At 37.6% G+C, this 17,813-nt stretch overlaps 1 protein-coding gene across 3 annotated transcripts in view; it reads left to right on the top strand.

Annotated features, from left to right (window-relative positions):
- The first annotated feature begins 913 nt into the window (after positions 1–913).
- The window catches only part of Cr2 (complement C3d receptor 2), a 37,947-nt gene continuing 21,047 nt past the window's right edge, over positions 914–17,813 (top strand). The window contains exons 1-13 of one of the 3 annotated variants that reach the window (XM_008769847.4): positions 914–1,445; positions 6,311–6,490; positions 7,681–7,780; positions 8,125–8,210; positions 8,733–9,131; positions 11,039–11,215; positions 11,299–11,401; positions 12,025–12,110; positions 13,565–13,954; positions 15,674–15,862; positions 15,944–16,043; positions 16,287–16,369; positions 16,942–17,349. In XM_008769847.4, the coding sequence (XP_008768069.1) occupies positions 1,388–1,445; positions 6,311–6,490; positions 7,681–7,780; positions 8,125–8,210; positions 8,733–9,131; positions 11,039–11,215; positions 11,299–11,401; positions 12,025–12,110; positions 13,565–13,954; positions 15,674–15,862; positions 15,944–16,043; positions 16,287–16,369; positions 16,942–17,349 (2,359 nt within the window). In that variant the 5' untranslated portion in view covers positions 914–1,387. The remainder of the gene's footprint in view (positions 1,446–6,310; positions 6,491–7,680; positions 7,781–8,124; positions 8,211–8,732; positions 9,132–11,038; positions 11,216–11,298; positions 11,402–12,024; positions 12,111–13,564; positions 13,955–15,673; positions 15,863–15,943; positions 16,044–16,286; positions 16,370–16,941; positions 17,350–17,813) is intronic. The other 2 variants (XM_063272195.1, NM_001105989.2) reach the window with 2 other exon arrangements.

Raw genomic sequence — 17,813 nt, 5'->3', positions numbered from 1 at the left:
ACCATACTGTATAGTGAACAAATAATTTAAGTGCCATTTTTAGAAAAAACAATTACTATGTGTGGTTCAAAGATATCAAAAACTAACAACAAAAGAAACAACAAAATTCCCGACCTAGAGTTGAGAGGGCACAGTCAGTAAAGTTCTTTGTCATGCAAGTACAAGGGCTTGAATTCAGTTTTCTAGGATCCAGGTAAAAAGCTGTAATTTACCTGTAATCCCAGGGCAAGGGAGACTGTGGCAGGGAGATGGAATTCACGGAGCAGCCAGCTTAGATAACCTGCAAGTTTAAGGGTCAGAGAGAGGCCTTGCCACAAATAAGATGTGGAAAGCTGATGAGAAAGACATTGACATTAGCCTCTAGCCTCCACACACATCTTCATGCACACGTGCAAACCACACAACACACACACACACACACACACACACACACACACACACACACACACCCCTCCTACTCCCAAAGATGCTTCTCAAACTAAAGAACGAGACGTGAAAATCAAATATATGTCTCTGAAGTATGGATGGTTTTTCTTATGGTGCCATAGCAAAGACTATTGAGATATTCATCAAAACTTGAAGACAGTAAAAAATTATGAAAAACTACTGTACCAATATTAGTGTCTTGTATTTGATCATTTTATTAAAGTTATAGAGTATTGTCCTTATTTTTAAGAAATACACATTAAAATACTTATACGGTTAAGAGAGATGGTTGTCTGTAATTTATTGAAAATATCAGAAATAACAATTACATAACACAATTGCATAGTCAAAATATATACTTTTATCTATCTTTATAACTACAGAGAGATAACATTTCTAAAATATTAACATTAAGGAAACCTCTTCACAGTTATACAGAAATTAAAAATTTCACTATTTACACTAGAGTAAAAAGATTGCAATGCAAGGCAGTGTTATTCCTGAATTTCCACTTTAAGTAAACTAAGTTTTCTCTAACTGAGAGTTGATTACGTTAATGGGGTTTGAAAATGAATTAACTGGAACAAATCCCCAAACAGGTTTAAAGAATTGGCATGGTAAACGAACGTTGTAGATCAGTAGGCATGCGCATCATTTTATGAAATTCTTGTTTCAGAAGTAGGGTTTGGGGGCGGGAAAGTCAATGTACTTGGTTACTTAATCAACAAAAAATAGGAAAGCCAGGCGCTGAGCAGAACCCAGGCTGAACCAAAAGCAGCAGAGTTCCCGGGGCCGCCCCTCCCGGCTTGTTCCGCCCCTGGTCACCTGCAGATGTGCTCCACGAATCTTCAGCCCCCAGCGGCGCCCGAGCCGATGCTATTTAAGGGTCGGCTCCCCACAGCCTGCAGCCAGCCGCGTCCTCTTCCTTCCCTCGCAGCTGCGGTTGGGCCGCGGCGACGGCATGGGAGCCTTGGGTTCGCTCTGGGTTTTCTTCGCTCTCATCGCTCCGGGAGTTCTTGGTGAGCTGGGCGCGGGAGCTCAAATACGGGAATTCCTCCAGGGCTAGGAAAACTTTTGTGCCTCGGCAAAGTCTAGAGGCCAAACCAGGGATGTGGGGCCGAGCTGGATACTTGCCTGTCCCTGACAGCTTTGGAGACCCCTCTGTCTCCAGATGCAGAGCATCCCCACCTCTTCTGGCCACCACCATAGAAGGCTGAGACACACACGGGCGCTTTGGACTGTGACTGCTGCATTGTTTGGTAGGGTGTGGGGGGTTCGCTCTCTTCCTCCCTGGATCCCAGCCTCCCGGCAATTCTGCAAGTGCTCACACAGTTCCACCAATGGTCCCAGGCTGTGCTCAAGGATTACAGACCTGTATGTGCCTCTAGGCATGCAGCCCCTGCTTCATCTTTAAAAAGAATAACACCTGATTCTCCAATATGGGTCTCAGAATTTTTATCCTTGATATATATTTAAAAACTATCTCGTTGCTTTTTAACATTGAACGTGAATTAAAACTATGACCTCTGTAGGCATGTGCTTCCGTGGGTTCTCCCTCAGTGTTCTTTGTAAAGGTTTTGTGTGTGTGTGTGTGTGTGTGTGTGTGTGTGTGTGTGTGTGTGTGTGTGTGTGTGGTGTTGTTGTTTCACAGATTGGCTTGCTTTTAAAGTAATACCATTTGTTCTGGTAGTGAACGAATAAGACATTTACTGCAAAAACCTCAATAGTTGAGTGAACTTTGGCAAGTTGATTAGAGTCCCGACCCTCAGTTTCTCATATATAAAACGAAATCAGAAATGGGCTGTGCTACCATCCCATCATCCCATGGAGGTGAAAGAAATCAGGAGCCAGAGAAATTGACTCTTGATTGTTGACACTAAGTGTAGTCATTATCAGCTAAGGATGGATCTGGTTGTTACAGGGTCTGAATATACGCATTAGTTCTGCTACAATTTCTACTGGAAAATACATTCTAGGGGTGGTTGGACCTTAGTTCGTGTTCACTGACAAATGAATGTTTTATGCTTAATACGTTAACACATATGACTCTCATTTTACAAAAATCATCCATCAGATAGCCAGGAAACCCAGTATCAAGACATTTGATGATAATTCTCAATAATGACCTCCCTACTTCCTACTTTCTGACCATAAATTATCCTACACATAAATCCTCCATCTACTTCCAAATGATTTCTAAATATTCTGTGTAGAGCCTCTTAAGTCTCCCTGTCCTCCAGAATCATTTTCAGTGTTAGTCACTACTCTGATCTTCACTCCAGATGCTACAAAGATGTGAAAAGAGAAAAATTCTATCATGCAATAGAATCTTGTAGACTAGCCATTCTTTTTCTTTGAAAAATGATTAAATGTGTTTATTTCCTTATCCTGTGTGTGGGAGGTGTGTGCATTCGATGGCATTGCTTGGAGGTCGGAAGACAAGTCATAGGAGTTAGTTCTCTCCTTTCACCATGTGGGTTCCAGGGATTTATCTCAGTTGGTCATCAGGTTTGTCAGCAGTGCCTTTAGCTGTGAAACATTTCACCTGCTCCCTTTCCTTTTCTGACTGGAGGAGAAACCGATCTCTGGAAATTGTGTACTGCGGTCTGGGAGGTGGGCAGTTTCAATACCGTGTGAGGTGTCCTCACTACAGGTGAGACCTCCATTAACCCTCGAGCAGAAAGTGTGGTTCTGACTTCATTTTAGCATAGAAAGTCATATTATAAAGTTTCCTCTTCTGTAGTTTTCAGATCTTGTATCTCTCTTGGTCTGTATTGTTGAGTCTTATGAATTTAGATGTTTTCCCATACTGTAGAAGATAATTTAATTCTGTCCTTATTTGCATTTAATAATCACAGATTATTATCTGACTAGAGTAACTGGTAGAAGTCTTATGTGAAGTCTATCTTCACTGTTTTTTCAAAAAGATTTTTTTTTTTTTATATATAAGTACACTGTAGCTGTCTTCAAACTCATCAGAAGAAGGCGTCAGATCCCATTACAGATGGTTGTGAGCCACCATGTGGTTGCTGGGGATTGAACTCAGGACCTCTGGAAGAGCAGTCAGTGCTCTTAACCATTGAGCCATCTCTCCAGCCTCTATCTTCATTGTTTCTAAACCTTCAGTTTTCTTAGAGTCTTTTTTGCTCTTTTTTTATGGAGTATGTAGTTGGGGAACATTGGTGGGAATTAATGGGAGAAACTAAAGAATTACAAAAGAGGAACTACAGTAATATCTGGCTCCTAACAGTAGTGGCTCTTTTTCAATTCCCTAGTAGAAGCACGGAGTTAGAGGAAGACTGATCTGGCTGCAGCCTTGGGAGCTCCATGAATGTCTTTGAGTCAGTTGGCCACCACCTGTACCAGCCTCACACTTTTATGGAAAAAATTAAAATCTGTAAATTTTCAGGTATATTTCTACTCTTGTAGGGTTCCACAGATTGGCATCTTTTGTCTAGATTCCTCTGAATTGAATAAGAGTGAACTTCTGGATCTCTGCAAATAAATTTAAGGAGGTAAAATGTGAGCCTTCACTCCTATATAGGAAATTACTTTTCAAGAGGCACTCCCAAGTGTATGGATGTTGCAATGGCCTTTATTTCATTGCTAATGACAAGTTCTTTGATACATCAGAAAGCTTTTACTAGCTATTTTGGGGTTTCATTACTCCAGTTTGTTAAAATAGGAAAACAAGTGTAATGAGAAGTAGAGTGCTAGAGAGGCTGAGACAGAAGGACTCCAAGTTCAAGTCTGCCTAGGTTACATAGTGAGACCTTATCTGATAAAGCCATAAATAATAAACAAGCTCAATGAAGAATAAATATGTTTTCCTCTATATGATAAAGTTTAGTGATTAGGATAGTTATATAAATCAATTGAAGTAATTTTGATTTTACAAGATCTCTGTGGCACTTTAATTTCTCATGATAAAATGTTTCAATTTGTAGGACTGAGAGATGGCTCAGTAGTTAGAGCACTGTTGCTCTGGCAGAGGGCAGGGTCTGGTTCCCAGCACCCACCTGGTACTTCATAAGCACCTGTGTCTCCAGTTCCAGGGTCTCGATCTATCACCTCAGTCAGGACTTTGCAGGCCCCAAATACATATAGTGGATATACACATACGTGTAACATTCTTAGCCGTGAAATAAAATAAAATCTTCAAAGAAATAAAATCTTTTAGAGGTAATTTTTACTTGTATACTTCTAGTTTTTATTTTAAAACCAGAGAGGGTATTTTTTGTTTTTATTTTGTCTATTATTGTTTAAATGTAAAATGTCTCCCACATGCTCATTTGAATATTTGGTCTACGATTGATTTGTAGAACCTGGAGGTTATATTCCTTTCCCCACTTCCAGCCAAGCCTTTTGTTTCCTAGTTGATATCATGTAGCCAGCAGCTGTTGCAGGTCCTTTTCCCCTCAGACCAAGCCGGTTCAGTCATCTCCCTTCTCTACTATGACCAGTGGTGTACCCTGGAGTATGAGGCAACTACTCTCCCCTCCGTTAAGTTATTTCTATCAAGTATATGTGACAATGATCAGAAAATAACTGTTAAAAATAATGGACACAACCTTCTTTCCACTCCAATGTATTGTATAGAATTATTATTATTACTATTATTATTATTATTATTATTATTATTATTATTTGGGGTTATACAAGGCCATTCTCATGCAACTATACAGTGTACTGAGAGCATATACTACCTACTGCCCTCCCCCCTTAATCTTCTCCCTTCCCATTAAGCCCCTTTGTTCTCCAGACAGTTTACTGCTACTTTCAAATATATATGAGACAGGAAGATTGACAATGCACTTGATATTATCATCTCAGTTTCATCCATCTTCTAACAAACAACATAACTTTATTCTTCTTTATAGCTTAAAAAAAGTTCCATTGTGTATATAGAGCACATTTTCTTAATCTATTCTGTTGCTGGCCATGAGTTGTGAATAAGACCACAATAAACATGGATGTACAAATATATCTGTGATATATTGGCTTGGAGTCTTCTGGGTAAATATTGACAAATGCTATAGCTGATCATGTGGCAGATCTATTTTCAGTTTGTTAAAGAATCTCCAGACCAATTTCCATGGTGGCTGAACTGGTTTACATCCTCATTGGCAATATAAAATTGGTCTGTATCCTTACCAGCATTTGTTGTTACTTGTTTTCTTAATGAAGACTAGTGTGAGATGGGATCTTAATCTAGTTTTGATTTTCATTTTTCTGACGATCAGTGAGGCTGGGTTTTTTTAATGTTTATTGAACATTTATACTTCATTTGAGAACGAAATGTTCATTTCACTAGCTCATTTATTTATGAAGGGTCTGGGGTGTTTATTTCCTTATATACTCTAGATACTAATCATATATATATATATATACAGATATATATATATATATATATATCAAATATTTTCCCCCGCTCTGAAGACTGTATCTTCACTTTCTTTTCTTCGGCTGTGCAGATGCTCTGTAATTTCATGAAGTCTCATTCGTCAATTGTCGTGGTACTTCCTGAGCACCTGGAGAAAGCAACAGTTTAGAAAGTGCTTTCGTATGCTGCTGTCTCACAGGGTTCTTCCTTCATTTTCCTTTATTACTTTTGTGTCTTATATTAAGTTCTATATACTTATTCCTGAAGTTCTACACGTGTTTCTTATTTTTTCTGACCATACTGTGGGGAAAAAAAACAAACAAAAACCAAGCAATCCACCCACAGTTTTTAATGACAGAAATTAGGATTTTTTTCAGACAATATATCTCCAAACAATGTTACTTCTAATGATCAAATTTGTTAGAATAATTGGTGACAAGAGAGAAGCAGAGAAGCTTTAGCTCTTCTCGGCTTTGATATTTCTGTGGTCCTTATTTCTAGGTCAGTGTAAGTTGCTGCCAAAGTATTCTTTTGCTAAGCCTACTGTTGTGAGTGATAAGTCTGAGTTTGCCGTTGGAACAACTTGGAAATACAAATGCCTCCCTGGGTACTTTAGAAAGTCATTTACTATCACCTGCTTAGAATCCTCCAAGTGGTCAGACGCTCAGCAGTTCTGTAAACGTGAGTACTTCTGCAAGCCATATTTGGTTTTATCACTTTATCTGTGTAGGACAGTCTGTCATTTTCCAGACAAAAGACCAGTAAATTAGTGTGTCATGGCATACGTACCAATCTGTTTTCTTTAATTTCTAAGTTTTCTGAGTGCTAGTGTGTAAGTCACCACCACGGTTTAAGCTATTGTCTTTATGACGTCATTCTGTGATTTCTATGTTAGAGTGAGATTAGATGTTAGTATAAAAAAGAATATTAGTTTTATCTCATTTCTTACTACATTCAATACAATAAATCGTTTTTATTATTTAGAATGTTAGAAAGTGCTTCTTGTAAGGAACAAGAATATTTGCACACACATAGTACACAGCGAGAGTGGACACAAGGAATTGCACAGGTTATCTATCACTCAAATACAGTCCCAGACTCCATGATGTTGTTTAGTAATAGAAGTAAACTGACAGTCAACCACAGAAAAATAAATGCTATTTGAGAGAATTAGGGAAACTGAGGTCTTCTTGGCAGAGGGCAAAACTACGGAGGAAATACCTTTGGAAAAATGTCAATATGGTTTGAGCAAATATAAGATTGTATACTTTCTCCCATGAATAGTGGTAAATAATCATGGACTTGTAAGTGAGAAGTATGGCATGGCCATAATTATATTGTAAAAAGGAAACACATGCCATCTATGGAGGAGGTACTAGACCAAGCCAAGACAGCATTAGAAAGATAAATTTTGCCTCTCAGCAATCCAGTAAAACTATAGAAATGCCAAAATAATGAGTTTGGAGAGAGATTCTGGAATTCAGGCACTAAAATTTTGTAGCTAATTGAATTAAAAGAAGAATTAGAGGATAATTTATAGGAAAGAATTGGGGACTGTGGGTTTTTAATACAGGAGACTTAGTAGATGATGCCTTTAGCTAATAGAATTTAATAAAGAGAAAAAATGGAGGCTTTTAAGTTAGAATTGACCACAAATAAGTTTTCCTCCATGTACAGAAACATAAACAATAGGTTTCGAACAGCGCTCAAAAATCGACTGCTTCTTGAGAAAATGTACATTTTACAAATCATAAAAATTGCTTTGAGAAAGAACATGCAACTTCATCAGCAAATCTAGCTAGGGAATTTAATAGAAAACACATAAAGCTTTCTTAATCCCAGCCCCAAATCCTGTTTTGTTTCCCTTGTAGGTAAACCATGTATGAATCCTCAAGAACCCCTCCATGGTTCTGTGCATATAAACACTGGTATCACGTTTGGGTCAACAATTACATATTCTTGTAATAAAGGGTGAGTAGGCAGGATGCTTTTGCAGGATTCATGGGCACTGAATTAAAAAAACTTTTAATATGAGTGAATACAGGTCTCTTTGACCTGTTTCAGAAGTGACTCTTCAGTCAAGAGGACCCCTAGAGAGAAAGAGGATAAAGCTATCCTTCTTCAATTTTAAGTCTCCGGTGCTATTTACTAGGAAGTCAGATCTCATCTGGCTATACTGTTGAGTTTATTATATAAGTCCTTCTCTATCATTATTTTACCGTATATTACATAATATCCTACCTTTTCTCATTCTTTAAGGCTTTCCTAAAGTGTAAGTGTAACTGGGATATGATGAGTCACCTCTTTGCTTCTAGATATCGACTCATTGGTGACTCATCTGCTACTTGTATTATATCAGACAATACTGTCATGTGGGATAACAGTGTGCCTATTTGTGAATGTGAGTAAAATGATCTTTTTATAGCATCTGATTACATTTCTCTTATCCCCTTCTAAGGGGAAATTGGGCATCTACACATAAAAATGAGTGCTTGGGAAGTTTTACTTGGTTTGGGTTGTTGTGGACCCAGCTCTTACTGATTTTCTTCCATGACTTCTGATTCTATCACACTTTTCAATTAATATTATTTTATGATGTTATTTAATAGTGAGTAGATTCTTAAGTTTAAAATATTCATTAGATTACACACTGACAAAAGTAACCATTCAAAAGTAGTTCACCCCAAGAAGTCTATTTTGCCAGAGTCTCCGTATTTTGAGGTCATACCCTTTTGACTTTTTAATCAGCTGGTTCTATTTATTTTCCTTTCTGGATTATTCTCCACTTAGATTAGAATACAGACTTCCAATATTATATATAAGTTGTAAAGATTAAGCTCTGTTTGTGGGAATGAAGACTACATTTTCAAAAATGTAACATTCCAATGCCTTCTCTCTTTTCTTAACTATTTCTCTCCAAAAGTGATTCCTTGTGAGTCACCTCCAGCCATCTCCAATGGATACTTCCAAAGCAGCAGTAGAGACAGCTTTTTCTATGGGATGGTAGCAACTTATTATTGCCATGTTGGAAAGAATAGGGAAAAACTGTTTGATCTGGTGGGTGAGAAGTCAATATATTGTACCAGCAAAGACAATCAAGTTGGCATCTGGAACAGTCCACCTCCCCAGTGTATTGCTAGAGTCAAGTGCCCAATGCCAGAAATTGAAAATGGAGATGTGGAGTCTGGATTTAAACCCTCCTTCTTCTTAAACGATACAGTAATGTTTAAGTGCAAGTCTGGCTTTATCATGAAAGGCAGCAGTATAGTGTGGTGCCAGCCAGACAGCAAATGGAGCCCTCCACTGCCAACATGCTTCAGGGGTAAGTTGGGCCTGAAACTTTGGGTATCTATAAATAAAAGTAGAGGTTTTGCAGAATAAATACATGGTACCTACTATTGAAAGAATAGAAGGAATATGTGACTGGATTTCTAGGATCAAAAATTTGAAAGTAAACTTTAGAAGTAATTTCTATTAGCTTTACCAATCCATGATCATGGGGGGGGGTGTCTCTAACTGTTAAAGGGATGGGATTTTATTTCATTCTGGAACAGTGTTATAATTGTGAGAAAAAAGTATAGCACACTTTTAGGAAAACATTGGAATGTTTTAAAGCAAAATTATGAGACATAAAACTCTTTGAAGAAAATAGGTATAATACTTAAGAACATTGAAATAGTCAACATGCTTTGGATAAGACCATTAAAAGCATAGAAAACAATGGCAAAAATAGACTAATGGTATTACATAGAATAAAAAGTTTCTCTACAACAAATGAAGCAATGAAATAAAGAGAATAATACAGAGTGGTAGAAAGTATTTCCAAATTATACACCTGACAAGGAATTAGTATTCAGCATGTATAAGGAACTGAAAGAACTTAATAGCACAAAAGAAATTCAACATCAAAGTGGATATTAAAAATGTCTCAAAAATAAAATAAAATGGACAACAAATATATGGCAAAATGGCTAAGATTACTAATCATCAGGGAAATGCAAATCAAACCACAATGATGTATGACTTTTCTTCAGTTAAAATGACTCATCAAAAAAATAGAACTAGAGAGATGGTTCAGTGTATAAAGTGCTTGTTGTACAAGCATGAAGACTTGAATTTAATCATGGAGCCTATGTGAAAAGCCAAGTGTGGGGGCAAATGCTTCTAACCCTGGAGTTAGAAGGAACAGAGACAGGCTCCTAAGGCTTACTGACCAACCAGTCTAGCTTAGTTGGCGAGCCACAGTTCCCACTAAGAACCTTTGTCTCATAAAACAAAATAATCTCCTCTATATGCATATGACATACACCCCCACATACACACACATGTAAGCATGAAGACCTGGCCCACTTCTACACATATAAAATCCCCTCCATTACACAATATAGCAAATGCTATTAAGAATGCAGATAAAAGTCAGATTAGATAGAAAAAATAAATTGATGTCTCTTTAAATGGTAGAATTACTGCTGTTTGTATATATATTTTAAATCTAGAATAAAGGAGTCTGAAAGTTTGCAAAGGGATAATGAGTTCAGAAGACAGATATACTTACCCTTATTTTTGTATTACACAATATAACATGGTATCTCATAAATATATAGGATTACATTCTTTAAAGAATAAAAGTAACTTTAAAACACAATACAAAAATTGATCATTAGATTTTTTAATGATTTCATTTTATTTAAATGAGGGCAAAATAAACTCTCCCATATTTATAGAGGGAATTGGCTAAGAAAAAAACGATTCAAAATTTTGTAGACATCATCTTGATACTGAAATGTAATTTTGTGGAAGAAAACTGGTAGCTATCAGGAGCCTGTGTCTCCCATTCTCTCCTTTTATTCTTACTGTGAATTATCTGCCTAAAAGCAACAAAGCTTCATTAACTTTGATTTTTTTTTTTTTGGAGCAAAAAGGATATGGTAGGTTTGAGTGGGGAAAGTATGTGTTTGGTTCCTTATCTACTCTATTGGTGGAAGGATATCATCTCAGAGTTTTTAGTTTAATAAGTGGAAAAAATGAATTGAGAGTAGTGTTTCCTGGAATGGATCAAAACAGAGAAAGCAGATAGACACATGGCCTTCCAAGTCTGACACATTAGAGAAGGAAATATTAACCCCACCCTCTCTGCCTTACTGTGGGAGAGTAGGTAGCCATAAGTGGTAAAGAATACAGTTCTTATTGAAGAAATAAGAGGACTTTCTGGTCCTGTTTTTTCCTCAGGATGTCTACCACCTCAAAATATCCTCCATGGTGATTATAATGAAAAGGATAAGGAATTCTTTTCTGTTGGCCAAAAAGTGTCCTATAGCTGTGAACCTGGATATACTCTCATTGGAACTAACCTTGTGGAGTGTACACCCTTGGGAGCCTGGAGCCCTTCAGTCCCAACATGTGAAGGTGCCTAGAGCTTTAGCTCTGTTCAAAGGAAACTCATTTGTTTCCTGACTCTTCATGTGCAAGCCTTCTCTTTTCTTTCCTAGTGAAATCATGTGATGCCATTCCAAACCAACTTCTCAATGGCCGTGTGCTTCTTCCCCATAATCTCCAGCTTGGGGCAGAGGTCTCCTTTGTTTGTGACCTAGGGTGAGTTTGAACTGATAGGTCCTGCACTGCTTGTTTTTCCATAATGATTTGCAAAGTATGAGTTCTGAAGATAGTTAAATTTTTACTGTCTTATTTTCTTTACTTTTCTTGATCTTTTCTGACTAAGAACTCTGCCATCAACCAAATCCTTTTTATTTTTATTTTTTCACATGTATATATTTTGTGCTTGACCAGCAAAAGTGGGAATTGTCATTTCATCATCTGGAAATGCAAAGTTTTGGTTCACAAACTAAGGCTCCTGTTATGGAAAATGAATATAAAATTTGGGTTTAGTGAGACTTGTTGAAGTAAACTTGGGATCAAGGTCTTCATTATTTTCTCTATATGAATTGAGACCATTTTCCTAAAGATGATCAAGATTGTCTTGACATTTGGGTGCCAAAAAGGAGAGGGAGAATTCAAACAAAAAGCAGTTTTAGTATGCTTTTATCCATTATTGATTGTTTAGTGAAGCAGATTCACAAGTAATTGTGAGCTTTTTCTTAAGCCAGAAATATTTTTAAATGCATCCCACCCCATGAATACATGAGAGAAGTGACTCACGCTGTGTAATTGAAAAGTGGTTTGTTCTAGTGATGATTTGCTGCTCCTTATTGTTTAAGGTTCCAGTTAAAGGGCAAATCTTCTAGTCAGTGTGTTCCAGAAGGAGAGACAGTAATCTGGAATAATAAGTTTCCTGTCTGTGAACGTGAGTAGAAAATAAAAATAATCAAATATGTATCTTGTCTCTTGACTCTGTATTTCCATACAGTTATTAAATACAATAAATCAGGGTTAGGGTTAGGGATTACCCTAACCCAATTACGTACTTTAAACAAATTGCCACTGTCTTCTATTTAAAATGCAGAAAAAGCAATACATTTGCTCACTGGTTAACGTACTATGTTGTGATCCTATAAATAAAATAATAAAGGCTCTGGAAAGCTACCTGTATCAAACCTAAGCATAGCTCTTTCTAGTATAATAAAACACTGGTTGTGCCTTTACATGTCATGTCTTGTACTGAAGAGCTCTACCTACTACCAAGTGGACATTAATGAAATGCAGACATTGACAACTTTTTTTCTTTTTTTAAATTTAATTATTTTTATTTATTTATTTTTTGCTTATTCATTTTACATCTGCCTCCCTCCCAGTCACCCCATCCCACAACCCTCCCCCCGCCCCTTCTTTTCTGAGTGGGTGAAAGTCTCTCTGGGTGTCTCCCCACCCTGGCACATCACGTCTCTGTGGGGCTAGGGGCATCCTCTCCCACTGAGGCCAGACAGGCAGCCCCGCTGGAAGAACACATCCCACACACAGGCAACAACTTTTGGGATAGACCCACTCCAGGACAATTTTCCTTTATTTCCCAGAAAAGATGCGTATGTGTCATAGTAGCTGTTAACAATTTCTTTCATGTCATTAGGATACGTAAAGAATATGAGATCATTACTCAAAACATCATTTCTATGGTTTCTCAAAGGGCTCTGGCATTAAGGGATCACGGGACTTGTAATGGGGCTGCAGTATCTTTGGCGACTGTGTCTAATGTGACTATGCTACCTGCCAGCTGGCTGTGTGTCTCAAGCAGGCACTGAGGAGCTGGTATTCGGGTATTCTGACTGCTCATCCACATGCTCTTGTCTCACTGTATTCTTACCGTACTTTATGGAACCTGGACTACCCTATAGATTGGGACCCTGAAGCTGAAGGAGATAGGACTTGCCTAAGGTCATACAACTATTGAATGACAGCGAGGATTTGAAATCATGGCTATTGAGCACAAATGTCAACAGTCCTTGCTGACATGCGACATGCGATTAGCATGTCATTATTAACATATTTTAAGCTTGCCTTTTGCTTATTAAAATTGTTTAGAGTAAAAACTATGAAAATAATCCCTGAAACTACATGTTAGATGGATTTGAGATCAATTCTATTTCCTTGTTGTCTGATTAAGGTGATTTATATTCATTTCTTTGCCAAGGATCAAGAGAGGCAAGAGTTTAGGCATTTGGAAACAAACTAAAAGTAAAACCGTACCAAAACAATTGATTTCTAAATATATTTCTGGAAAAGTGATTTGATCTGTTCTTGAAATTTTCGTTTATTTTTTTTAAGTGATCAGTATGCTTACTTTGCCTCTTCTCTACTTTTCAGAGCTTTCTTGTGACCCTCCTCCTGAAGTAAACAATACTCGGAGACTCTATTACTCTCTTCCCGTACTTCCTGGGACGGTCGTGAGGTACACTTGTTTACCTGGGTATCGCCTCATTGGAGAAAAGGCTATCTTTTGTATAAGTAAAGATCAAGTGACTGCCACCTGGGATAAAGCTACACCTATATGTGAACCTTGGAATAAAATGTCTGCTTGCTCAAAGCCCATAGTACCAGGGGGAATCATAAATCCAGGATCTAGACCACCATTCAAACATGGTGATTCTGTGACAGTTACCTGTAAAGCCAACTTCACCATGAAAGGGAGCAAAACTGTCTGGTGCCGGGCAAATAAAATGTGGGGACCAACACCCCTGCCAGTCTGTGAGAGTGGTAAGTAGGAATAAAAGCGTGTCAGGTTTCTGGGGTCTGCCAGCTTTGAGAGCATTGAGTGTGGAAGCAAAGCTACATCAAGGGCCGTGCCGTGCCAACCAGAGAGAGCGTTGAGGGGAAGTAAAGCCTCACTGAGGACTATGGCCTTCCACTTATGGGCAGACTCTTTGTTGCTCCTGATGGAAGAATTGTATGGGGTCTCTGAGTTGCAGAGACATGAGCTGGGATAGAATAGCAAGTGAACGAGGAAAATGATGGCTTTCAGCTTTTTCTTAGTTGTAGGGATTCTAACTATTTGTTTGAAACAAATCAAGTGAAAGAGTTTAAAATAATTAAGGGAATTTTAACTGAGCATAGCATCCTTGCTTCTAAGGGTGGGAGTCAGGTGACTGTGGGAAATTTGGAATCTGGGAGCAAAAATATGCCCAATGGATTTAAGATTCATCTGTTAATATCTGTTTACTGTAGTCAGAAACAATGACCTGCTCTGTGGCTGCTGCAAACATGTTCACAAGTGATCGAATCTTTATTCGAATCATCTCCTAGGCTGTAGCATTTCAAGTCAACTAACTTTAAAAATAGGGACTACTGCAAATGTTTTATTCTCACTTCAATTGGTTTATATTGCTAATGAATCTAAATTCAAAGTTTAATTCTGCAAGTATAGAAATTGTCAGTATTTGACAAAATTACACTATAACATTTTAATAAAGAAAAATTTGATAAATTCTAAATAGGTCAGAGAACTTAGGAATACTATATTGTTTATAAGTATGATTCTCTCTGGCCTGGTAACACAGAAATGCAATCTCAACTTCTCAGTAGGCTGAAGTAAGAGTGTTATTAGTTCAAGGCCTGCCTGTCCACACTGTAATTTTAAAACCTGCCTGGGTAATTTAGCCAGACCTTGTAGCAAAATAAAAATTAACAAAATGGATTGTAGATATAACTCAATGACAGAGTGCTTGCCTAGTTCAATCACAAGTACCACAAATTATATTTATTTCACTTTATATCAGTAGATTAACTAACCATAGATAAAAGGACAGTCTGAGAGGAAAGTGTCTTTTAAGATAGTTTCAAAATGGATTATCTATGGAAAACAACTGTTAAAGATTTAGGTGACTATATATATATATATATATATATATATATATATATATATATATAAAGTAAAATGGAGATACATGAAAGACGTTATGGAATGCAATGGAGTTTAGAATAGTATGTGTGTTAAACATAATGTACATATTTATATACATGTTATAAATAAGATACCAAAAAACTGTATGAGTAATGTCTGTCAGGATAATCCTCTAAATTATAGGCCTTAAGGTGAACTTTTCTAGAAACTGAAATTTTTCTCAAGGCAAAAGTAATTCACATAATATAATTAAAGAAGAAATTGGCACAATAAAGCTGGGTATGATGGTACACTCTTAGTCTCCACACTTGGGAGGCAGAAAGCAGGTGGATCTTGAGTTAAAAGATAGCCTGATTTACACAGTTACACAGCAAGCAGGGCTAACTACTGGGCCCATAGTCACCATCCCCAAATTGTAATTGTTTTTGCATGAATGGAAATAATGAAGCCACATCTGCTTGAGAATGAATTGGAAGTTGATGATGACTGGTTACCACAGAATGCTACCTCCCTAGCTAGAGTTAGAAGCATGTATCATCTGATTGATGGCTTTCCTCCTCTGTGTATGTATAAAGATTTCCCTCTGGAGTGCCCATCACTTCCAACGATTCATAATGGACACCACACAGGACAGCATGTTGAAAAGTTTGTTGCGGGGTTGTCTGTGACATATAGTTGTGAACCTGGCTATTTGCTTGTTGGAAAAAAGACAATCAAGTGCTTATCTTCAGGAGCCTGGGATGATGTCATCCCAACATGCAAAGGTACCTTAAATTTACTCTCTATTTGAGGCTGACCTGATGAAGGCTATGGTTTATTTATTATTCTTGCCATCTTTTTCTTAGAGGCCAAGTGTGAACGTCCAGAAAAGCTTCCCAATGGGCAGGTAAAAGAGCCTCCGAGTCTTCGGGTTGGCACAACTGTGTACTTCTCCTGTAATGAAGGGTGAGTATCAGCAGATTCTGTAAAATTTAATGTTCTTGGATTATATGTGCCTGCTGTGAACCATGAAGCCTACAGAAAGAGCATGGATGAGTCTGGAATAATCTGGAATATAGTGGTGAAAGAGAATACTGGTAAAAGAGTAACTGTGCAGATTAAGTGGACTCTTCGTAGATTTGAAGTCAAGCCTGCCAGTTTTACAGCACAAACTGCCTAATAGTACCAAATTCTAACCCCTGTCTCCAGGTACGAGTTACAAGGACAACCATCTAGTAAGTGTGTAATTGTTGAACAGAAAGCCGTCTGGACCAAAAAGCCAGTATGTAAAGGTAGGTAAGACAACAGTGGTTTGCAAGAAAATACAGAGGTTCACACACACCATGTCCTTGGCTTTCCTATAAGCATGTACTTTTTTCCTATAAACATAGATAGATACATAGATAGATAGATGATAGATGGATAGATGATAGATGATAGATAGATAGATAGATGATAGATAGATAGATAGATGATAGATAGATATAGATAGATAGATAGATAGATAGATAGATAAAGATAAATGGATTCACGGCAAAAAAACAAATAAAAAACCCAATAACCTAGAAATCTTAAGGGTTTAAGGGTCTGGTCTGCACTATAATACCCTTCAGTTACCTTTTAGCTGTGTCCTTAACTAAAGTAAAGTTGGCGGCTCTTCTTTCTCCCAGAGATACATGATCTTGGTAAGAGACCATGAGCCATGAATATAAATAAGATTGTGTATTTGGTAATTAGAACTAAGACATCAGCAAAGGAGATGGATTCAAAAATAAAATTTTAAAACCACACTTGTAATTATATTGCATTTGCTCACTGAACAACTCAAGCAGTTTCAGAAATCACTGTCCTTTATCATCTCTAGAAATTCTCTGCCCACCACCTCCACCTGTTCTTAATGGAAGACATTCAGGCAGATTTTCAGGAAATGTACCATATGGAAACAACGTTACCTACATGTGTGACCCAAGCCCAGAGAAAGGAGTGAACTTCACTCTTATCGGAGAGAAGACTATCTATTGTACCAACAGTAGTGAGAAGACTGGGATCTGGAGTGGCCCTGCTCCGTACTGTAAACTTTCAATTTCTGAAGCTCAGTGTCTACGACCCCAGATTAATAGGGGGCAAATATTATCTATTTTGAAGGAGAGTTATTCATATAATGACACTGTGGCATTTTCTTGTGAACCTGGCTTCACCTTGAAGGGCAGCGGGAGAATTCGATGCAGTGCCCAGGGCACATGGAAGCCACCAGTACCAGTGTGTGAAAAGGGTAGGTGCCTCGTATGCAAAGATGAGTCGTTTCAAAAAGTGAGAGGAAGGGTGTATGGATTTTACACAGGGTCTTTCTAGTGCCTATACTTTTAGTCATGGTTGTGGATACAAATTATAAAGAAGGCGTTCGTATCACCCTCTCAGCACTATGGAAAATTCACCACAATTTTACTAAGTTGTCCATTTCTTTAGAAAATATGAGAGTAAAACCTCTTGTTTGTCTTAACAATCATTTTAAAAAGGACAGCTAACAAAGCTTTCACCTGGGAGAGTATATTAAAATATTCCATAAAGTCTTCTAAGATAGTTTCTTCGGAGGAGAAAATCTGGTGTAATGCCATATGCCAAAAATGCTATTTTGGGGAGACCGATACAAGAAGATTGTGAATTTGAGATCATAGTAAAATCCTATCTTTAAAAGAAAGTAAAAGACAGAGTTGGGGGAATAGGCAGTGAGTTACA

The sequence above is a fragment of the Rattus norvegicus genome, chromosome 13 (assembly GCF_036323735.1).
Source record: "Rattus norvegicus strain BN/NHsdMcwi chromosome 13, GRCr8, whole genome shotgun sequence".
Classification (NCBI taxonomy): domain Eukaryota; kingdom Metazoa; phylum Chordata; class Mammalia; order Rodentia; family Muridae; genus Rattus; species Rattus norvegicus.
This window is presented reverse-complemented; position numbering and strand designations above follow the sequence as displayed.